This window comes from Molothrus ater, chromosome 15 (genome assembly GCF_012460135.2).
Source record: "Molothrus ater isolate BHLD 08-10-18 breed brown headed cowbird chromosome 15, BPBGC_Mater_1.1, whole genome shotgun sequence".
In the NCBI taxonomy this organism is placed as follows: domain Eukaryota; kingdom Metazoa; phylum Chordata; class Aves; order Passeriformes; family Icteridae; genus Molothrus; species Molothrus ater.
The window spans coordinates 1278984-1302827 of NC_050492.2; the positions used below are offsets into that span (position 1 = coordinate 1278984).

The 23844-nt window shown below is 50.1% G+C and overlaps 1 protein-coding gene across 1 annotated transcript in view; it reads right to left on the bottom strand.

Moving 5' to 3' along the window:
• Positions 1–23844, bottom strand: part of SIL1 (SIL1 nucleotide exchange factor) — a 90347-nt gene that overhangs the window by 46982 nt on the left and 19521 nt on the right. Inside the window, 1 exon segment of the mRNA XM_054516489.1 lies at positions 579–699. Within this exon segment, the coding sequence (XP_054372464.1) occupies positions 579–699 (121 nt within the window).

The window sequence follows — 23844 nt, forward strand, 5'->3', positions numbered from 1 at the left end:
TCCCCAAAACCTACCATTGCACAAATGGCCGAGGCATGCACCATTAGGGCATCCTTACACCATGATGCCAGCCTAGCTAAGGCTACATTAGTTTCTGCAGAAGCTCAAATCATCTTGGACGTTGCAGTACAAGATGTCATTGCTGCAGTACAGGAAAAAGGTGTTGAGATTGCAGCAGATAAAGTCCAAAAGACAGCCCCGTGGAAGTACCTTGGCCTAAAAACCGCAGAGAGAACCATCACACCCCAAACACTGCAAATCAAGGACAACCCAAAGACTCTGCCAGAACTCCACAGGCTCTGTGGAAGCAGTTTTGATGTCGTGGCATGAGAAGCCATGAAGTGCTCTGAAAGTGTACTCAGGGCACTTCCACTGCCATCCCAAAGGGAACAACAGACTGGCCTCTGCTGTCAGCACTGCTGAGCTCCTCACCCAGCAATGAAATCGCAGGAAGAGGCAGGAATTGAGTGCACCGGGGAACCTGGCCTCTACTAAAAGGCATGAATCCCACAGCCCACCCAGCCCAAAGCCTTGTACCTTTTTATATATATATATCATATATATATATATATCTGTACCTTTTCCTTCTTCTGTCTTCTTTTATGTCACTTTTCCCATTTTCTCTGTCTGGGAGTTTGGCTTCTCTCTCTCCTGTCTGTAGGTTCAGCCGCACGTGTGATCCTGCAGGAACAGCCTGACCTGCAAGCAAAAGTCATGTTATTTCAGAGCACTGGACTGCTCCAGCTTGGGGAGGAACTTGGAGCTGAAGACACATGCCCCTCCTTGGGAGCATCTCCTCCCCATCCCACACAGTGAGGAGTGGGATATCCACCACTGACCTGCCTCCCATCCAGCAGCATCCCTAAAGTGCTTCTTTTCCCTCCCAGAAATGCCACCCTGAACCACCAAAGGTGTCCCTGTGCTGCCAGGCTGGCTCTGATCCACAGTGGAGGTGGAACCTTGAGCCCAGCAGATACTGGTTCCTTCCTCCCTTCTGGCCCAGGTCCTAGCAGAGCACTAAAACTCCACACCAGGAGTCGATTTGGAGGCTACATGGAGAAAAGGGAATTGTTGCTGATTGGGGCAGACAGAATAAAATGCAGCTGCCAAAGGGAAATCAAAGCATCCCGCAGAGTACAACCAGGTACGCTGCACATCAAGGCTGTGCTGGTGTGGAAATACTGTATTAAAAGGAATTTATGATCACTACTATCTGCCCACAAAAATACACAGAATACATTAAGCTTCAGTTTTAAATGCAGAAAAGATAGGAAATTCAGAGTGGTTTTCACCAGTTCACCACAAACACATCTCAATGGCCAGCCCAGTACTGGGTGAAGGGGAGGAAATATTTTGTTGCTACCTCTTGATGGCATTTCTTCTTCTCCTAATGCAGGAATTCTGCCTGCCAGGACAGCAAGGCTGCAGGTGAACAGCCACAGAGCTGCTCACAGATGGACAGACAGACCAAAGCTGCCGACCCTCCTCCCTCCTGAGGAGGATTCCTTATTCAGCCTTTCTTTTCTCTCTTTTACCTAAAAAGATACCTGGGATAGCATAACAGCTTGCAGGAGACAGGGAGCATCTCCTACCAAAGGGAAGTGAAGGCAAGGGTAATTACTTTGTAGAATAAATACATGTACTCACAGATAAAAACTCTGGTCTTGGGAACGACAGGATCAATCCCTCCCTGTTCAAGACCAAAGAGACATTTCCCTGATCAAAGGACCTCGTGCTTCCTGTGTAAGACTGGGATGCTTGTCACAATTCATATAGAAACATTTCAAAGCCTGTAGTCATCCAATAGGTATAAATGCATTTAGAAAATGCAGGAAAATCCATCTTGGAGGATTTCCTATTAAAACAAGGTTTGCATTTCTGGTAGACTCTCTTTCTCTCCATCAGTCCTGTCCGTTGGAAGTTGCATTGGTTGGATATGTGAGAGGACAGGTGTGATTATCTCCCCATTTTAGGGGAGGATAGGCTACATGTGCCTCCTCCACAACTGGAATGCTTTCCATGGACAGATCCCAACCTCCTCCTGCTCCTTAAATTTGTGATACTCAGGACTTTTAATCTCTGTCTATCTATGGGAGCATCCTCCCACGCTGAGAAGTTGGGCTCTGCAGGAATTTGGTGCCATCACCAATCTGTGCCCCTTGCTGGTGGTGGAGTGCTGGTCAGAAAGGAGTTTGTAGGATCTCCATGAAAAGGGCAACATCACATCTCCTGTCCCTGGCTTGGGCAACACCAGGACAGGGCTCTGCCAGCAAGGAAAACACAGCCAGTGCTAACCTGCTCTAGTGGGAGACATCCCTCCCACAGCAGGGAGGTGGAACAAGGTGAGCTTTAAGGTCCCTTCCAGGCCAGGCTCTGTAGGATGAAATGCCATCGCGTGCTGAATGGGAGGCGGGAGGACGATCCCCTCCTCCACAGACACCGCCAGGGCCCGGCTGGCTGCCTCCCCCCAAAGCCCAAAGCTTTCCTGGCCGTGCCACCAGCGCTGGGCAGGCCAGGTCACAGCCCCAGCAATGGCTGTGGCAGCTCTGGGCTGTCACACAGCCGGGAAGGGCCCCTGACAGAGAGCACAGCACAGCTCCAGCTGCATCCAGCCACAGCAGCCTGCGAGGGGAGAGGAATGAGGTGGATGGAATCCCATTGAGGGAATCACCCAAAGGGAAAGCACAGGAACAGGCTTCAGAAGGGGGGGGGGCTGGGAGGTCCAGCCCTCCTGTTTCTATTCTCAGTGTGAGAAATGCTACTCACTTCCAAAAATGTAAAAGGTTTATTAAAACCTTATCAAAAACACAACAGCAGGCTGAATAGAGAAAATATTAAAGCACCGAAAGCAGAGGATTTCCCCACCATGTGCTCACCCACACCATGGAGGTTTCACCTTTTAACCCTTTAGCCCCCCCAAAGTTCTGTCCATCGACTCCTCCTTCCCTGCCCAGGGGTGGAGATCCCTTCCTGACACCTTGAGTGGGGCTCAGGTGCTGCCACAGGAACGAGTGACCCTCCCAAATGTCCCAAACCCAGGGCACCCCTGATAACAACACAAGGGGGGTAAACCACAACTATAAAACTTCTCTTAACATTTCCCTTTTAATTGTGAGAGTCAACCATGGCATTACTCAACTGTCTCATCAGCAAGCAGGAAATGAAACCAAACCCAGACCTGGTGCTCATGAGCTGCACCCCCAGCACAGCCAAATCCCTGAGGCTGCATCAGCCAAGGCACAAACCCTTCCTGCTCCTGCTTTGCACACTAAATGGGATTTAACCAGGAGCATCCGAACCCCAGAGCAAAACTCGCAGCCCTGATGTGTTTAAGCAGCTCTTGGTCCTCCAGAGATTCCCCCTCCCCACCCAGCACAGCAGCCCAGGTTCATGGCACAGTAGGACAAACACGCTGCTTTAATAAATAAACCATGAAAAACATACCTGTTTTCAACAAAAAGATTGACACTGACACTTAAAAACGTTACAGCTGTTCAAGGAAGGTCTTCTGTCTTATTTAGTTTGGGGTATTTTGAAGTAAAAAGTGTGTTTGAGGTTGGGTTGGCTTGAATAATGTGATTAAAATTGCTGATTTAGACGAGTAAGCTGGAAATCCTGAATTTTAATCATGTTTCAGTATGTAGCTTCTAGACATTTCCCTTAAAAATAGTTGATTCTCTTTGATTCCTATAATTTGATACTATTCAACAACTGGGAGCACACACTGGAGCAATACATGTGTAAGCAATTACACAGCTTCACATGCTGCTAAAACAGAACCATTCTGTTAATAGCTTTTCCCCGAGAGAAATTAATTTTTTACTTATTGTTTGCATTAAGTTGCATTTGGGAAATGAAACTCAATTAAAAAATACAAAACCACGTTTTCATTTAAGCCATTTTGTAACATTTTTTCTCCTTGACACCTCAGACAAATAAAATATGTGTATCCACAGGTAGGCACTGCATAGATGTGTTACTGAATCGTCCCTCTTCCCGAGAGCTGCAAATCCTACAGCCGCCAGACTTCATCCCTTGCTCCTCATAAAGGGAAAGAAGAGTTTCCATTCTAGTTAATTTCCCAGCTCTAAATCAACTACCCAGTGAGTGGAAATAGCTGTGAAATCCCCTCCACAAACCTGCCAGAAGGGTTCCAGCTGTGGAGGGGGACACAGCAAACTCCTGCTCCCACAATTGGTTTGGAACACTTACCAATTAAAAAATATCTCACTCTTGGGATTTTTTTAACCACAACTAAAATAAATTAAAATCAATTAAAAATAAGATCACAGAATCACAGAATGGCTTGGGTGGAAAGGAACCTTAAAGCTAATCCAGTGCCACCCCCTGCCATGGCAGGGACACCTTACACTATCCCAGGCTGCTCCAAGCCCCATCCAGCCTGGCCTTGGGCACTGCCAGGGAGCAGCCACAGCTGCTCTGGGCACCCTGTGCCAGGGCCTGCCCACACTCCCAGGGAAAAATTCCTCCCTAATATCCAATCTGAACCTGCTCTCAGTTTGAATAGGTGTTATTGCATTGCCTTGGGATGATGGATCAGGAGAAAGCCCCAGAGTGTAAGCAGAGCTCCCAGTGCCTCTGCTGGGGATGTGGGGATGTGCCACCCACCTGCCCCTCAGTCACTCATCTGCCTCGCAGCCAAAAAGACAGTGTCCAACAGGTAAAGTACTCCCAGAGGATAAAACCCTTGTCACTGCACAAATGACAAGGTCTTTATTGGGAATAAATGTCAAAGCAGAGCAACAGCATTTATTTTCCAAGCAGGAGACACTGATCCTGTGGCGACACTGCAGGGATGGTGTTATTCCTGTTCCTGATTTAATCCCTTTATCAGCTGCAGAAGCACCAGGACAGGCTTTGGTCTCCCACGCCAGCTCTGACTGACACTGCTGTCCCCACAAGCTGTCCCCACCCCTGGGTGCTGCCTCTGCAGCCCAAAGCACCCGGGGGTCCCTCTGAGCATTGGCACTCCTTCATTTGGATGCGCTCTGCCCATAAAGATGCTTAAAGAGACGCCGAGGAAGACTTTAATTTATAGCCCCATTCTTTTAATCTTGGTCAGCCAGATTTTTTCAGACATCTGTTTATATCTCCTTATAATATATTGGCTGGAGCAGCAGCACCAGGCAGCAGCTCCCTCGCAGGGGCTCTGCTGACATTTATAAACCAAAGCGATTTCTCTCGTGTGCTTTATGTTATCAGCTAAACCTGTCCACTTAAATTATTGCCTTGTAACCAAATCACAACTATCTGTTACTCTGCTCTGTGCACGTTTCCCAGGCTCTATACCAATATCAAGCTTTGCAGAGGCTAAAAACAAGATGATAAATTAATAAACAAATGAAAAACAGGACATGCTTCCACCAGGCTCACAACTGAGGGAGGATCAGGCATGTTGTGTACCACATTACTAAAAGCAGAGGGCTGCTGTGTGGAATATGCAGCACGCAGTGATAACCAAAGAACCCTATCTCTCTTCTTCTAGAGCAACCAAATTACCAGCTGTGTTTCCTCACCAAAAGAGAAAGGTCTCATCCTGGGCTCCTTTCCAGCTTATCATTCCACATTCCACAAGTGGGTTTGTGTTCCAGCATGGGGACAGAGCTGAGCCCCAACTCACTGCACAGCTACAGGCTGGCAAGTTGTACATCACACACTGACCTGCAAACCTCCCACCAAGGTTGTGCAGTAACTCACTGCACTCCTGGCAGTGGCTTCCCCATCCCATCCCTTCCCATCCCATCCCATCCCATCCCATCCCATCCCATCCCATCCCATCCCATCCCATCCCATCCCATCCCATCCCATCCCATCCCATCCCCACCCCTTGGACAAAGCTGACAGCCACTGACTGCCCATCAAGAGGAGCCCAAGAGGGACAGGAGACTCTCCTCCTGCAGCACCACCCTGGTCCCCTTGGCAGAGGAATGTCCCCTGGGAAGGCTGGAGCAAGCAGAACAAAGGTGATCCAGCTTGCTGAGGCAGATCCCTGGCTTGTCCCCAAGTGAGCATCCTGTTTGCCATTGTAAGAGAATTCAAAAATCTATCAAGGGTTTGAAAACAAGTCCCAGTTATGAGTCAGTAAGTGGCTCTGCAGCTCTCAAAAATTACCTCGGTGTGTGAGCAAGCCTCAGATAACATCTACCTTCCTTTACTCTTTGTTTCTCTCCACGCAGGGAGTGAGAGAAAGGGACTTTCTTTCTAGTACAGGCAACAAAGGAATTTGGAATCAATATGTGAATGTTCCAGCAAAACAGACCGGCAGTGCTGCAGTATTGAAATAATCACACTGCCAGAGCATCCATAATAAGTTATCTGATGGCACCAAACCTTCTCCCTTAATAAAATAATGATTAAAAACTACCAGGAGACAAATCCCAGTGAGCAGCAGAGCTCCCCACAGCTGCGTCCCCAGCTCCAGGAGCCACCAGTGCCAGGACAGGGGATCTGGCTGAGGCTGGGGCATCCCGTGCTGGCTGGTGGCACACAGGGGACACTGTGCCTGACTCCAGCCATGCCTGGGTGGATGGGATGTCCCACACCAGTGTGCTCGGAGGAAAACAGAGGAGCCAGGCCCAGTGTGGGGGGCTCAGCTCACACCCTGACCCCAGACTCTGGTTAGAGCTGCTGAGCAAGGAAGCAGCAAAGCCTGTCTCCTTTTTCTTTCTTTCCTACAAAGGCAAGTCTTACCACTCTCCAGATTGTTTGTTACTTCAAAACAGAACATTTTTACATACAAAAGGAAGACATATAACAGACACAGGTAAGAATGAGATGGATTACTGATGGGAAGAAGAGGCCCAGAGCCTGAATCTCATTTTCTTTCTTTCTGTCCCTTCTTCACTCAGCTATGGCCTTTTGCATTAGTTCACTGTCTGGCACTCACTGTTCCTCCCACTTAAGTGCCACTGGAAAATGTCATTAATACGCTCTATGTGACCTCCTCCTGATAGCTGGTGGAGAGGTTTCACAGCACCAGGCCTGGAAGCTCCCCCAGCAGCTGCCCCAGCACCCCCAGCATTCCCCACCTCAGGCAGGGAATCAGACACCTGAGCACATCCCAAGTACAAACTCCTGTGACAAACTCCTCTTCCTGGGGAAGAGATGCTTTACAAATGCACTCCCTGGGCAGCTCCTCCTCCCGTGGTACTGCTGGGGAGCCACAGCTGCCTGCTGAGTGCAGCATCTCCTCAGAGCAGCACCAGCCTGGGCACTGCCTCTCCATTGCTCAGGTAACCAGTGACAGCAGGGGCTCTGCAGGGGATGGGATGCAGGAAGAACCCCTGGGGTGATGCACCATGCCCAGTGCCATGGTGCCACCTCTCCCAGGTGCTGCCCAGCTCAGGCTGGAGGAGCTGGGCTGCCTCTGCCTGCAAGTGACCAGCCCTGGTGCTGCCAGCCTGGTTTCAGCACTGCTGTTCTGTCTGATCATTGCCCAGAGGGCTGACAAGGACAGAGATGTCCTTCTCTTCCTGGGATTGCAGAGGAAACCCTCAGAGAGGAGTTTTGTCCTTACAGCATGAGCAAACAATTGGTACTGCTGCTTCCTTCTGCCTCCCAGGGCACCCAGATGGAGCAACACAGGGGTTTAGATGGTGGGTGCTGCTGCCTATTTCCCAATAAGCATCTCCTGTGGAAAAGCTGCTTAGGTAAACATTCAGAGAAAGCAGCCAAGTCCACACACCACACTCACCATGGCTAGTTCAGCCACGAGAGGCAGAAGGGCCTTTTGTATGATAAATTCCAGCAAAGGTTTATTCCAGCACACCAAAGGGGAATCGGGGACAAAAGACCAGGCCATGTGGTGTGCACAGGGTTAATTAGGGTCAGTGGCCAATGGTCCAAAGGCACTGGGGTGGCACAAAGGGCAGGGCAAAGGGCACTGCCCTACAGGGAAGGCACGGAGCCACCAGGGATACCACAACCAATGAGGGAACAGGGAAAGGAGAAACTACCAGAATTTGGGACATATGGGGAAAGGAATTGGGTGGTTTGCAGTGTTGTGCAAGGCTCCATGGGGAAATTTTCTCTTTCAGCCTAGGTGGAGACTCTATACTATATTCTTCCAGGGCAAGGCCCTGGGGATTGCCCTGAGGGATTCAAAAGATTCCACACCCAGACACACAGGGAGCAGGCAGGGCCTGATCCTCCAGCCACAGACCTCACAGAGCTCTTCCAGAAAGACCTGAATGGGATGAATTGTTGAGAGACTGAACGAAGAGTTCAAAGCACCTCAACAAAACCAAGGAAGTCTCGTGTAAGAACTTCAGTTGGCTAGTTTATCTGACAAACCTTTCTGTGACATTCCAAGCTATGTTAATAAACATCCTGGAAATCGACCTGTCAGAATGGTGATGTCTAAGTATGACACCTTCTCCAACACTGATTTTGTTCTGTGCTGCAGTGGAGCAGGGACAGAAGCCATCTGAAATGCTTTCGAGCTTGCCAAGGGTGAATCTGTCCCCTGTTCAACACCCAGCACTGCTGCTGGCAGCAAAGGCATTCCTGGGAAAGCCTCAAAGCCACCCTGTTCTGATACATCCCAACAGCAGGTGTGTTCCTGCCCAGGCTCCTCACAGGTCCCAAAGCAGCACCACTGCTTTCTGCTTGAACCCCACTTGAACAGGGGCAGGGAAAGAATTATGGAATGGTTTGGTTGGAAGGGACCTTAAAGATCATCCAGTTCCAGATCATCCAGTCCTCCTGCCACAGTGATGCCACCCCAAAAGGGCTGATCCCATTGCAGTTTCTCATTTAGCAAGAGAGAAGTGACCCACTGGTGCTTGCTGTGCTACTGCTCTCCCGTGGCTGATGCCACAGAGCTCGCTGGGTGGACTTAGGGTGTTAAGGGCTCCTCACACCAGGATTACAGGGAGACACACCCCCACACTAACCCTTGGAAGAACTTTCTCACACCCAGTGATTTTTAATGCCAACCTTGCTGCAATAACCACATCTTTAAGCACCATCCATCAGGCCTTCAGCTCAAACACTAGTTTGGCTGAAAAGGGTTTTAGAGCCACTCTTTTGTCACAGCGCTGAGAGGTCTTCTCTGTAATTTGTTCCCCTCAGCAAATAGAATGACAGTGTTTTTAAAATGATGCCAGAATCCAATTCCTCCTCCCATGATTCAATCCACAGCTAGCAGAGAACAAAGCCTCACAAGGAAGGGGCTCTCCAGTAAGTAACCCTTGATTAGAGATGTGAAAGCACTATTCCATTTGGACATTGGGCTGGACTGTGCTCACAACTGGCCCTTTTCCCTGAGCCAGGGCTCTCCTGTGGCACTGGCATTTCTGTTCTCCCAGCTGATCAGCCGGTGCTGAGTGCTCTGAACGCTGCTATTCAAACAGAGGCACCCCTCTGGGTGAGGCTGGGCTGGGCTCCCTCCTCACACCGCCTGCCAAATCCACTTGGCTTCTCCTGCAGCTCCTGCAGCAAGAGGGAAGGAGGGGCAGGCGAGCCCCTAGGACAGGCAGGGCCATGGGGACAGGCAGGCCCTGGTTGGCAGTGCCAGAGCAGGTCCCTGTGACTGCCACCCACCCTTGCTGGCAGCCAAGGTGATGATGATGATAATGATGATGATGATGATGATAATGGGGGACCCAGCCTTGTGCCCAGAGCTGAGCCTGCTGAACACACCCCAAACCTCATCCCTCCCGTGCAGGGGAGCCACAAGGACAGGAGGGGTGGCTGTCACACACATGGCACAGCATGGCCATCCCATGAGGTGCCTAGGCCCCCTGGGAAGTCTGGAAGTGATGGAATTGAAGGTGGAGGCCAGCGAGGTGCCTGGGGAGGAGGGATCTCAGGGAAGGAGGGGTGACAGGAGGGCTCCAGGGGGAAATACAATGCCTCTGATGGAGGCACTGCTGCAGCATCTGCTGATGTATCCGCTGCTGCTGCTGCAGGAGGGAATGCTTCCTGCGGCAAAGAGCTCCTCCAACAAGTGCTCCACCCTCCCACCCCCCTGCTGGGAGGGCTGCTCTGCCTTGCAGTGCAACAGCAGCAAACACACCAGGAAAAAAATAACCACAGGGCAGGAAGAAGAAGGGGTGCCCTTTTGTAGAGTGGGTACAACATGTTTTCACTTTGCCAGCAAACCCTTCTCCCCAGTTTCAAGGCAGGCACTGCAGTGAGTTACCACAGCCCTGGGTGCAGCAGGAGCAAAGTGCTCAGGATTTAATACGAGGCACTTGATTTATTTTTTCTTCTGATACTGGGATTGAAGTCTGTGAACTGCAGCAGTTTAGAGAGTTTAATCCCACAAAGGTCCGAGCAGAAGAAACAGAGAGACCAAAGGTATCCAGCCACACTGATATCTGATCTCTCAAATGGCACACCAGGCTGCAGAGACACTGCAGCGACCTTTGTCTCACCATGTCCCCCAGCCAACATCCATGAGAAGCTTACTTACAAAAGCCAGTTTTAATCCCTTTCCAACTCACTACATTATTTATCCCCAAGCCAATGCTACAATCCATTCAATAATTGTCATTCCTCAGGTCTATTTGTTACTCCAGAAAGCCCATCTGGGATGCTGAAGGTTTGGCTACATTCAGAGAAGATCAATGCAGGATGTAGGCAGAGAAGAACAAGGCAGCTGACCAGGAGAATTGAGAACCTGACAAAAGGAGCTGAGGATGATATTAATTTTGTGGAATTTTAGGCATTTAATAGCTTTTGAGATAGGCTTCTTTACTATGATGGAGGTTAGCACCTCCAGAACATCATCAACCATCGTGTCTCCCACATGCGTCACTCTCAGAGAGCCTCTCCTCCTCTCTCAGCAACTCAGGAGAGGGCCACCTAAGAACCTGGCAATGTGGAGGCACAGAAAGGACCCAACAGGGAGGGATAATCCATCAGGACCAACACCAGTGTGAGAATCAGGAGGTTTAAAATGGCCATGGTTAATCTGTTGTTGGAAACAGGGAGTTAAAGGCTAAAAGGGCTCAACTTGAGGAGGGTAAAGGAGCAAAAAAGGCAACTATTTTCCAGGGGAGGAACTGGGAAGCTCGAGAAGGGAATTCATGACCAGGCCTCAGCACTCTCTGTTCCTGTCCTCAGTTTCTGAGTCTGTAACTCAGTGCTGAAATTGCAAGGATGAGACATGCACGGCACAAACTCCCTTCTCCCAGCTCCAGCTCCCAGTGGGAGCGTTTCAGGACACGCTGTGCCGCTGTCAGGGCGTGCGTGCAGCTCACTGCCTTGGATCCCCTCTGTGCTCGATGTGTGTCAGCTGGCTCCCCTCACCCAGGCCCCAGCCCCGTCCCCCGAGCCCGGAGCCTCCCTGGGGCCGAGGGCTCCGCGGTGCTTGGCCAGCACTGCCCGGTCCAGCCCGGGAGGTGCTGGTCCCACCCCCTGGCTGCCAGACCAGCAGGATGGATGGGAAGAGCTGCCTGCCAGCCCTGCTGCCAAGGCAGAGTGAGAACAAATTTGGATAATAAAAGCTGGAATAAGGAGATGCCTTGGAGAGCGCGCTGGAATAGCGCTTTGCGAAGCTTCAATTTAAAGCCTTGTTTCCACAGCTAACGCAGTCGTAAGGGACATTAGCCTAATTTCTGTCAAGAGAACTTGTCAACACTGCAGTATTTAAGATAGACACTAAAGATGTGTTTTATCTCACAGATAGATCACTGGGAAAGGAAGGAGCTGTGCCACACTTGGTTCACAGGAAAATAAATTGACGTTCTCCCTGGGCCTAATTGGCGGATGCTGTTTTATAACACCACATGCACGAGCAGCCTCCCATTTTATCAGTGTGCAGCTGAGATTGGTGCCAAATATACTAGATAGTGGGGTTAGATACAGGAACCCATAGGGACGTGCTTCAAATGGGCACCCAAGGGCACAGAGCTGGGCATTTTCCAACCACAGAGTATCTGAAACATTTGGCCATGTCCTGAAGGGTCAGGTCCTTCTACTGATGGTGCTCACCAGCTGAGCCATAGTTGGTGGGGAGGGATTTCAGGGCCAAGGGGAGAAAACTGGTGATAGAAGAAGAGAACTGTCTTGGCTTCCTCAGGACCACCAGCAGGAACTTGCCTGGCCTGGTTTTTAGAGATGCTCCATGGTGAGTCAATAGAAAGCAAAGAAAAGAGAGGCTGTACCCTGCAGCTTTAGGAGAGAAGTGTTAGCATGCTCCTGCTCCCATCATACCCCACTCTGAGGAACTAAAACATTCCTAGGAGTCCGAGTGTATTAAGGCTGGCATGACTCCATACATCCCATGTGCCAGCCTTGGAGCTGGATTTGAGACATGCCCAAGATAATACTGGTGCCACGGCACAAAGGCTTGTCCCAGACTTACAGCTTCTGCAGTGGAAAGTTGAAAATGCCCTTTTATTTGCAGTTGTTACACAGAAATAACAGCCATGTAACCTTGTCCCAGCCTTGGAACAGAAATCAGCTTGCAGAGGAAGCCTGAGGGAGCACGACCCTGAGCTGCAGGCTCGAAGGCAGGAGGGTGGCTCTGCTCTGCCACAGATTCTGCACTTGCAGAAGAACTAAATCACTACAACAGCCAGAAATGTCCCTCGGGAAGGAAATCCTCTCAAAGATAAATCAATAACTCAGTGTAATTTTAGCGTGCAGCCAGGAGAATTTACATTGCCAGGAAGGCTGAGAGCTCTGCCACAGAGACAGAGGCACAGCATCATCAAACAGCCCTGCAGCAGACCCTGCGCAAGAGCTCAGGCTCTGGGTGTTCACTGCCAAGCCACGAGACTGGGCTCTGCAGTTTGGGACCCCACAGACCCAAATCACAGTGACAGCAGCAAGGATGTGGTCCACCCGAACTCCCTTGGGACAAACCCACCTTTCCCTTTTCTCCTCTGCAGCAGCAAGGCTGCAATCATGGCAGTGCTGGCAAACACTCCAGATCCTGCTGGGTGAGACACACAAAGCTCAGCTAAACCAGGCTCAGGAGCAGAGGGGGAGTGCTCCAGCCACAGCCTCCACCCCTGGCCAGGGAGTTCCCACCAGCCAAGCCACCCATGAAACAGCACAACAAGGATGTGCCGCAGCCCCCGGTGATTAATGAGACTGCAATTTACGTAATTATATTAATGCTAAGTACACTCGGAGCAGTAAGTTCAAGGGAACTGATGACACTGTAGAGCACAGTTCAACACTGAGCAGTAACTCCAGCAAAAAGGGGGGAGAAAAAAAAAAACCTAATTATTCAGTAGCTCTTCTCCCAGATTCTCAGGGTCAGCTTGGAGGAGAAGGTGGCCTGAATTATATTTTCGTTTCCAGAACATCAACAGAATTGCTAAGTGAGTTCCAGCGGCAAGGTCAGAGCCTGCCCATTGTTATGCATGCCAGCCCTGTCCCCTCCCCGGCTCTGCCGGGCCAGGCAGGGCTGGGCTGCCGTGTCCCCTGCCAGCACTGCCACCACCGAGCCCTGCTATCCCGGGGACACAGGACCAGCTCCTGTGCCAGTGTTTGTCCTGGTCCCAGCACGGACAGACAAACTGCAACAACCAATTCCTCAGAAGCCAGGTGTAGCCTCCATGTCTGAAGGTGCAGGAGCCTGTCCAGGATAAGCCTGAGGAGCAAACAGCCCAGTCCAGCCAGCAGAGGTTTGTGCACACCCAGCCCTCTCCAGAGTGCCTGTTGGCACAGCCAGAGCCCCTGGCAGACGTGGAGCCTGTGCCAGGGCATGCAGAGCTGGGAAGGACTGTGCCCACACACACAGAGCTCTTCCCCTGGACACCCACCTGGAGCCATGGAAGCATTTTGGAGCACCCGTGCTGGCCACAGTCCTGTCACTCCTCACAGGTTCCTCTGGTGCCAACAAGCTCTCACACAGATTGTGCCATCAGTGCTGATGTGCTCCAAGAGCCTCTGTCTGCAAATCCAGCTTTACAGCAGTTACCAATGCGCTCTGGGCTTCTGTATTACTTCATTGAGACTTGGACTTTTACAGGGCTCTGGAGTGCCAGGACACAGGGAATGGCTTCCACTGCCAGAGGGCAGGGATGGATGAGATCCTGGGAAGGAATTGTTCCCTGAGAGGGTGGGCAGGCCCTGGCACAGGGTGCCCAGAGCAGCTGGGGCTGCCCCTGGATCCCTGGCAGTGCCCAAGGCCAGGCTGGACATTGGGGCTGGAGCAGCCTGGGACAGTGGGAGCTGTCCCTGCCATGGCAGGGGGTTGGAATTGGATGAGCTTCAAGGTTCCCTTCCAACCCAAACCATTCTGACTCTGCACCTCTGAAATGCTGAGATCTGCCTGCAGAGCTGCCCCAAGGGCCAAGGTCAGTGCTGGAAGCTAAAGGTGCATTATGACCACCCCACAGAAAGCCAGGACAATGACTTGTTTTGCTCCTATAACACAGAACACGAAGCTGCCTGAAAAGCAAGGGCAGAAGGACTCTGCAAAGACAACACAAAAGAGAAGACCCCACAAGCCTCATGTGACCCCTGTGTCTGATTGAAAACCAAATCCAAATTAAATGAGCAGTCACAAGTTTGATGTCTCAGGATTGCACTCAGAGCTCTCCTGGTGCCTTCCAAGCTCAGCAGCAGCATCCAGCAACAGGGAACATGCAGAAGGCAACTCAGTGATGATTAGGAAGACACATATGAAGTTATCCATCACAGAACAACCTGTGTACACCTACATGTCCTGCAGTACAATCAGAAATCAATAGCAAGATGCAGAAACCCTCAACCATTCAGTAAAATATAAAGAACAATTGTAATATTGATTTTAAAAGCACCTCTGTAAAGACAGTTGAGAAGAAGCCTGAGAAAGCAAAGCAAAATGCCTGAATTGAAACCTTTTTTTTTCCCTCAGAAAGACATTAATAATGGATTTTCAATGCAAGAAGAAAAACTGAAACCCACACCAGATTCTCCTGGTAATAACAGCTTTCTGCAAAGCCCAGCTATTAATGTAACAGGGACGTCCATCAATCAAGCACACAGAAAGTACTTTGAGAGCTAAAAAAAGAGCATGCAAACATCTGCTTTTGGCAACTTAAATTTTGCCCTTAAGCACAAGGAACATAATAAATTAACAGGAGGCTGGGCTTGAACTTGTTTTCCTCCATCGTGGACCTAAATGCTGAGGATAAGGATGAAGGTACACAAACATGCTGCTGCTGGGATTTGTCATGACAAAAAGTGGGCGAAAGGAGCACAATTTCATTTGGGTTTTCATTTGAAAATACTGCTCCAAGAGGACACCACACAGGGGTGTAGCATCTCCCTGTCTGCAATTCAGGGATCTCCTGTGAACCCTTTTCCACCTCCAGCATCCTCAGCACATCCAAGACTGCTGGAGTGGTCCCACAGTGGAGTGACAAATGTGCCAGTGTGCTCCAAGGTGCCCATGGCCCCCCTCCTCGCCCGGCCCCTTCCCTGCTCCCCGTGGAGCTGTGGTGATTTTGGCAGCTCCTCAGTCCCTGAGTGTTCTCTTCAACCACCACGTCACACCTGGGGTCCATGCACGCAGCCAAGCACTGCCTGGGGTGTCCCAGCAACCCCAGAAAAGCTGGATTGGCACCAGGGGAACGGCTGCAGAAAGCAGCTGGGGTGTCCCCACGCCTCCAGTGTCTCCCCCCTTGTAAAACACAGCAGGTCAGAGCAAGTGCTGGAGATAATGAACACAATTTACTGATTCCAGCACAGGAGGCTGCAGGCATGGCTGCAACTAAGTCTTAATAAATTCTGAAGAGTGACACCATAAAATGGCATTATGGAAGGCTGTATTTATTGTCTCCCCATGCTTCCATCTCCAAGGTGCCACATTACACTTAATAACAGTTTTCTCCCTAGCTGCCAGTGTTGCAAACTCTGACAAGGAAATGGCTGGGCCAGCCCTCCCCAAACACACACATCTCCACCCAGCACACAGCTTCCAGGGCAGGAACAGGCAAAAAGGATTAAACCAGTGCTGCCCAGCTGCTGCCCAGCCTGTCCCCTCCGTGCTGGCTCTGCAGGGCTCCCTGCCACGCAGCAGGACAGGACTTTTGTCCCTGGAAGTGATGCAGAGGAGGAGCAGCTGCTGTAGGGTGGCACCTGCATGCCCAGTGACCTGCTGGGACAGGAGCATCCCTGCCCTGCCCTGCTGGGAACACCAAGGCCCTGCCAGCAGAGCAGCCACGCCTGAAACTACTGCCTGCTGTCACAGCAAGCTCTGGGCAAGGCACCAGCACAGCCCTGTGGAGAACCATGGGGAACCAGGGATCCTTATGGAGAACCATGGAGAACCAGAGGTCTTCATGGAGAACCAGAGGACCCCTGGTTCTTTGTGCCAGAAGGGCAGGAAATCTCCCCACTCAATGCAAGCTCCACTACGACTGCAGTGTGCACTTCCATGGCTCCATATTTAGCTTTTGGACCATGGATACAGTTTTTCTGGAGCATAATCTCCACTGAACTTCTTGTTCTCCCTGCTGGTGTAGTGTTCTAAGCCTGCAAGAAAACCACTTTGAGCTTCAGGCAGTGCCTTGGGTGTGGATGCAGACTTGACAAGTATAAAGATGCTGCTGCTCCATCCCTGCCTGCATCACCTGCACCGTAGAAGGCACAAAAGAAATCATGTGAACCATCTTTAGCTCTCTTCAGAATACAAAAAGGTAACAAAAATCCCCAAACTCACATCTATCAGTTTATCAAGGACAGCAGACAGTACAAACAGGAGTGCAGGTGTGTTTGGCCTGAGAACACTCACAGTGGATGAAGGAGAGTGTGTACATCTCCTCACCCAGTGCCCACCCCTCTGGCCTCCATGTCCCTCCTCTCTTGCCAGCTGACAGCTACCAGCTCTCTTCAGCAGCCTGGCCCTGCTCCTCCTCCAGGACAAGTCCTTTCCCCTTCAGAAAGCAAACCAAAGGTTTAGAAAGCATCTGAAGAGATCAGTGTGTGGAAGGATGATGAAACAGGAGTCAAGTGAAAGCCCTTGACTTCTCTTCCAGCAAAGGCTCTGCCCTCATGGGGCACCTTCCCTGCAGCCTCTGGCTCCTGGCTCCAGCCCTCTGGACCCACAACTCCCCAGCAGCTCAGACATTTCCTGCTGCCTCTTTTCAGAGAAGCCCTTTCTGTGCTTGCCCCACTCAGACTGCAGCTGATGTTAGTGGGGGAACAGTCAGCACCACCACCAGGGCTTGCAGCTCTCTGTGAAGCCACCATGAGATTTTCTGTCTTAAAAAAGGCACTGCCAGACAGTCCCTGATAGCTGAGCCTGGAAATGCCTCTGGGATCAATCTCTGCTCAAGCAGTCTCCCCTCTAGCCCGAGGCCTGTGCTCAGGAGGGTCTGGGATGTCCCAGGACTCCACCACCTCTCTTGTGGAGCTGGCCTGCTCCAGTCACCCCGCAGTAACCAGATTTTTCTATGTTTAAGCAGTGTTTTCTGTATGTTTTGCTGTGGAGGTGTCTTGGAATGGCAGCACACTCAGTAGGACAGCAGCCACTCCTCCAGCATTCCCTCAGACAGTCTATAAATACCTGCACTCCACCTGTAAAACCATCACCATGTGCAACCCCCTTACAGCTCCAGCTAATCCAGATACAGCCAGGGATAACAATTTTTTGTGTATTTTCTGGTGAAGAATAGACAGATAACTGTAATTAGCAGCACCCTGGTTAGGTGAAATGATAGTGTAATTAATGAAGATCAGGTGGGCTTTGTTTCAGATAAGGAAAGCAGCAGATTCTATCAAAATGTAAATGCAGCTTAAAATCCAGCCTCAGTGATCACTTAGAGGTGCTTTTAGAAACACCACCAGCCTGAGATGCAGAGGTTTCGCTTGGGCTGAATGACACATCCTAAAAATAAACCCTGGTCCAGGGCTAACATGTAAATTGTTGATTAGATCTATTTATTCACACCCTGTAGTGATGGGGGAGACTTGCAGCTCCCTGTTCCTCCTCTGGCTTTGCAGGATCACAGGCACATTCCTGTCATTGCTGCTTGCAAGGACTCTGCAACCCCGGGAGCTCTCCAGCAGCAGAACAGCAGCAATTCCAAGTGACAGGCTGCATACATTAATTCTGTATTCACATAACATCCTGTTGCAAGTGAATGACCCAAGCAAAACTTCCTGCAGTCTTAAGGAGCAGGCAGAAAAGTCAGGAGAGAGGAGCCTGAGTCTTTTGAATCAGAAATGTTGTCCCTCATTAGAATTTCTAACACCACCACCTTTACTCCTTCCAAAATGTAAACACATTATAAAAAATTAAACGTGAATCTGGCGTGGAAGAGTTCTTCCAATAAATGGGAATTAGTTCTACAAAACATCAGGACAGACCCAAGGAGATTACATTTCCTTCCCCAGCTTTTGCTGGTAAAGCAGGGCTGGAAAAACACAGCCATATTTATTTTTTAACTGGGAAGCTTCCTCAGGATGCCAAAGGAAGCAGCTTCAGTAAAGCAGAGCCATTTGTCTCAGTGTGTGTTCAAGTAAGAACAAATGCAAAACCAGCTTCTAAACCTCAAGGAGCATCAAATAGCTTTTTAATTTATGTCCCAAATTCCCTGCAGATTCTGAAATGAACAGAGGGCAGGGTTCAGAGAAAATGCCTCACTCAGTCAAGACAGCTGGATGGATATTCTGAGTTTTCCTCAGAGGAGAAGGTGCTTTTGCACCAGAATGGAGCAGACACAGCACGTGGCTCTGGAAGGATCTGTGGAAAAAGCAGACCTGTTGCTTGTGTGACCCTATAGATAAATGTATGGAAAACTGAATAACTTAGGAAAGAAAAAGGAGAAAAAAATGAACTGGAGCCCCATCTGAGCAAGAGGACAATTTGCAGGCAAGAGCTGTGAAGGAGCAAGTGAAATATTCCTCACAGGAGCCATCTGACTGTGCTGACTGTCTGAAAAGCCTCTGACCTTGTCCTTGCCCACCCAGAATCAGTTCTGTGGAAGTTTCAGTAAGTCAGGCCTTAACCTACAGGGGAAATTGCAGGGAGGAAGGGCCTGAGCAAGACCATGGAAAATATTCCCTAATTATGGAAAAAGAGAATGCTGCAAAACTGTGGTTAAGGGATGTACATGATCCAGATTGAACAGCAAGGAAAAACTAGGGATTAGCCCCTAGAGCCAAGTTCTTTTGTAGTAATTGCCACACATATCCCAGGGCCCAAATCCAGCATCTCCTGGAGCATATGGCCACATATATCCTGGGAAAAGGGCTCAGAAATGGTCATCCTGGCCACAGGCCCAGGCACTTGTGCTCCAGCAAACCTTCAGTCAGGGCAGGGTCTGGGTACAGAGCCAGAAATGCCAAAGGGACAGATGTGGAAGGAGTTGGAAAGATGGTGCATCCCCTTGGGGCTGGGGCTGCCTCCTTCATCACCAGCAAATGACAGCAAACACAGGAGAGTGTGCTGAAAACACAATGTCTGCAAGGTATCTATAGGTCAGGGTTTAATTTATGAAATTACAGAATAAAGTTGACAAATTTTGGAAAAAAAGTCTCTGCAGAAATGCCTGACCCCAGAGCTGCCAGCCTCTCCCAGAGCATGTGGTCAGTCACATCCTGCAGCAAACACTGCAGTGCCTGCAGTGCCTGTCCCACACAAGATCACACATTTGAAGCCTGAGGGAGTTGCTGTCATTATGTTTGATCAAACCTTCAGAACTGTTTCAGTGACCCTGGGACCCAAGTCCCATGTTTTGAAAGCATATTCCCCCAGAAATTTCCCATTTCCCAAGGAAAATGTTGGAGCAGTGGGCCTGCTGTGGCTTGCTGGCTTTGGAAGGAGGAGGGATGCTAGCCAGACTGGAAATTCAAGATAACCAAGGCTGGAGGCACTGCCAAAACATTTCAGAGGAGGGAAAACATTTTTCTTCCAAAGCACTGTTACAAGCTTGAAATAAATGTGCAGACTGTTAGATAAAGACAGAGATAAAAATAGGCCTGTTATTAAATACCTCTTCTTTAATGAGGTTCATCCTTCTAAACAGCCACGCGAAGGTTATTGGAGCTATTGCAGAGAATCCAGCCTGCTTGCACATAAAAACCAGAGCAAGGTATTCCTCATCATCCAGCACACATTTAAGCACCTCTCAGCAGCTCACAGGCTCACAGCATCCCCAGCTTGGCAGGGAGGAGATAAAAGCAAGGAATGAGAGATGTCTTCCCTGGGAAACAGTCTCTCTTCTTTCAAAGCACTTTTCCCCCACCAAACAATGCTCATTTAACCACGGGAATGGTTCCCACTGCTGATGTCTACTGCTATTACACCACCAGCAGCCTGAGCATCATTAAAGTGAAGTTTGAAATTATTCTGAAAGCTGCAGCTTAACCTCCTCCTGTTGCACTAAAACCACTGCTTGACTCTCAGCACCTCATCCCCTGGTTTATGGCCACTCCAGACCACCTGAAATACCCTGCAGGGCTCAGAATTCCACAAACCACTAGCAGGAGTCATGGCTTGGCTCATGAAAACACAGCACTGTACCCTTGTTTTGGCAGTGCCCACAGCCTAGCCCATGGCTGTGTGTTAGAGAAGTTCAGACTTTTATTCTGGCTGCTCAGAAGCACTTAGTTTTTGGCAGAAGGAGCATCCCTGCAAAAGTCTTTTGTAACCAGTTTGAAACCAGTAGCATCATGGCCAGTAAGGGAAGGACTGACCTGACACACCAAAAACCCACCCCAAGCCCACTCTGCTCCTAAACCTGAGCAAGCATTGTAGGGCTCTTTCTCATCACACCAGTGCTGCCAGGACACTGCCACTTCTGGAAATGACAGAAGAGAAGTTTTACCTGCATTTGAGGGGCAAAGATGCCTCCCAATTCATGGAATTGGGAGTCCCAATTCTTTACAGAAATGCTGAAACCAAGCTCCAGGACATGACACTCGTGCTGTGCCTCCCTGCCCAGAGCTGGCATCCTTCAAACACATCCTCCTGCTGGAGCAGGGGGCTGGGAACCCCTGTCTGCTCACTGTCCCAGCATCTCCTGGGCCCCAGTCCTGTCCTTTCACCAACAGCTGGAGGGAAACACCACTATCCCTCATACCCAGACCAGGACCAGGGCATGGAGAATGTGCCTGGTGAGCGACATCTGCCTGGCACTGCCCCACACACAAGGCAGGAGCAGCACCTGGAGCTTCAGCCCTGGCACTTCTGCCAAGGACTTGGAATTAGGCACAAGCCAGTGTTAGGGACACTGTGCCTCCTGTGATGTGAAGATGAGGGGCAAAGGAAAGCTCACAAGGGTAGGAAGCTGAGAGAGGAGCCCATGAAGGCAGCTGGCAATAAAAAGGACAAGTATGAGATACATTTAGGAGATTAAAAGCCTCCTATGCAAGAGGTCAGATTGAAAACAAGCAGAGGGAGAACTACCAGGGACCATAACTCAGCTTCCAAGCACTGAACATTTGCTCTCAAGTCAGCCTGGCCTTTCCTACCTGCTGGAATCATCCTCCAGCTCTCTGCCGCTGGCCAGACAAGATTATAACAACTCCAGAGTCAAGATTTCTCCCATCTGCACATCACTAACAAGTCATTTTATAAAGAAACTTGGAGAAGAAGCATTTCATCTAGTATAGATGAGGTTTTTAAAATTCCATTTGCCTTCCCTCTGTATGCAAATCTGTGCTGATCTGATGAGACTCCTATTTCCTGGATTAGACACGTCAAACTTTGCAAAAACGAGCATACCCTGGTGGTTTCACTCTGTATTTCACAGCCCTCTCTTGACTGTGCTGCCATAAATATTTCAGAGATCTGCCCACCACTGTCTGAGTCAGGTCCGGGTCAGCAAGAAGCCAATGGTTTGGACAGTGATGAATTCAGCAAAGCAATTAGCAAGAGCTGCTGCAGCTCAGGACATCCCAGCGAGCAGCAGGAGCAAGGTCCCCACAGACAAGGTGTGAGGGGACCCTCAGCAGCAGCCACATCACCACCACGGGCTGTGGAACAGGCCTGGCACAGATCCTGCTGCCTCCTGCCTCCCCCTGCCTCAAGAACCTCCTGTCAGCCAGAGCAGCACTGCCTCATTTGGCCACTGAAACCTCCTGGAGGACAGACTGGCAGTGAAACTGGGCCGAGCTATTGCCCATCCTCAGCCCTGTCCTTGCACAGCAAGCCCTTCAAAGCAGCCTCTGAAAACACCTCCCCATCGTGGCTGCCTGCAGAACTGGGTTTCCACAGGTGTAAAACCTTGTTTGAGCAGCAAATGAGATGGGAGAAGACCTGTGACAAGCAGGAGCAGCAAAGGTAGCCTGAGGATCCTTGGGAGCTGCAGCCATGGATATTTAAATGCCAAGCAATGTATCACTGGCTCCCTGCTGAACATGAGATGGTTTCATCTTTGCAGAAGCAGCACCAACAGCATGCTCACATCAGCTTCACTCTGGCAGCCTGACCAGCAGCAGCAGCTGTGGCTCCTTGGTTTTTAACTGTGAAATAATCGGACACTGCAGAAAATTACTCTGGGCAGCACAAACACTGGGGAGTCACTGCAGGTTCAGCTCTGCAAGGCAGAGCTTTAACCACAGCTGAAGGTGCAGCCCAGCTAAGCTCCCTGCTCTGCCCTGAGACATCCATCCAAAGCCCAGAGAGATCCACGCTGCACCATGCCAGTCACAGTGCCAGGCTCTGCTCCATCCCTCGGTCTGCAGGGAGCTGCTCTGCAGCAAAGGCAGCCTCTCTGCCCCACTGCTGCCTCTCTGCAGAGCAATCTGTAAATATTTTGATATTTGGACAGTGGAGGTTCTCACTTGTCCATCTGGATTGGAAACTGGACTCATTAACTCCCAACTGTCAGCTGGAAAAGCTGCCAGAGGGCTTCTGCCACATTAGGGAGCAGCAAAGTACTGCTGCCATGGGGATGGGCAGAGCAGAGCCCTGTGCAGCCCCAGCTCTCCACTCATCACTGCTGGGGGGGTGATTAACGCCCTTTTCCTTTCCCAATTAAACCCCTGCCTCTTATATCCTTGCTCTGAATCTTCACAGCAAACTCTTCCCAGAGGAGCCACTGCTGGGTGGAAAATTTCCCACCAATGCTGGGTGGAAAATCTGCTGCTCAGTGATGCAACTAGATGGCCAGAGAAACCAACTTCCAATCATCACCAGGAATGCTAAACAAAATATTGGGAAATTTGGTGCCCAAATAACAAAAGTAAAATATATTTCAGCTCCCAAGGGTACTATCACGTGGAGAAAGTGTATTCTGAAAGAAAAAAGACTGCAGAGGAAGCACAACTTTAAACAAACTCTGTTACTTGACCATGAGGAGTCTGAGCAGGGGTGTGAACCTTCATTCAGAGGAAACAGCAATCCCACTCACTAAACCCCAGAAAAGCTCCAGGTTCCTGTGGACTCCAGCTATGGACAGAAGGAAAAGCCCCACAGATGATGCCCAGAAGTCCAACAGCAGAGGTGCTGGAAGCCTCTCTGAGGCACACATCTCCCTTCAGTCTGAGCCCTGCACCTGGTGCATTATTTAGTGCCAAGTGAGAAAGAAGCAATGCCTAACGAAGTGTTAAAGGGCTTTGGGAAGTTTCACCAACCTTTCCAGAGCCGTCAGCTCCAGCTGCCTGGCAGAAGAGACAACTGATCTTGCTTCCAGATTACAGGCAGCACAGCTCTTAGGGCAACTGTCTCTCTGTGTTTGCATCCAGCTACCTCCAGCAGCTTGAAGTGTGCTCAAAGTGCAAGGGAGCACTTGATCAAAATCCAGCTCACACTGTAGACAGCAAGGAACAAGCGCCCAAAGCGTTACAGACACAACAACAATCGAATTTGGGGGGGGATTTGACAGGTTACAGGTTGATGACACTGCTGCAGTCCCGGTGGAAATGTGGATTGATGCAATTAGCAACAGGGAACTGGAAACTCAGCAGAGGAACACTGGGAAC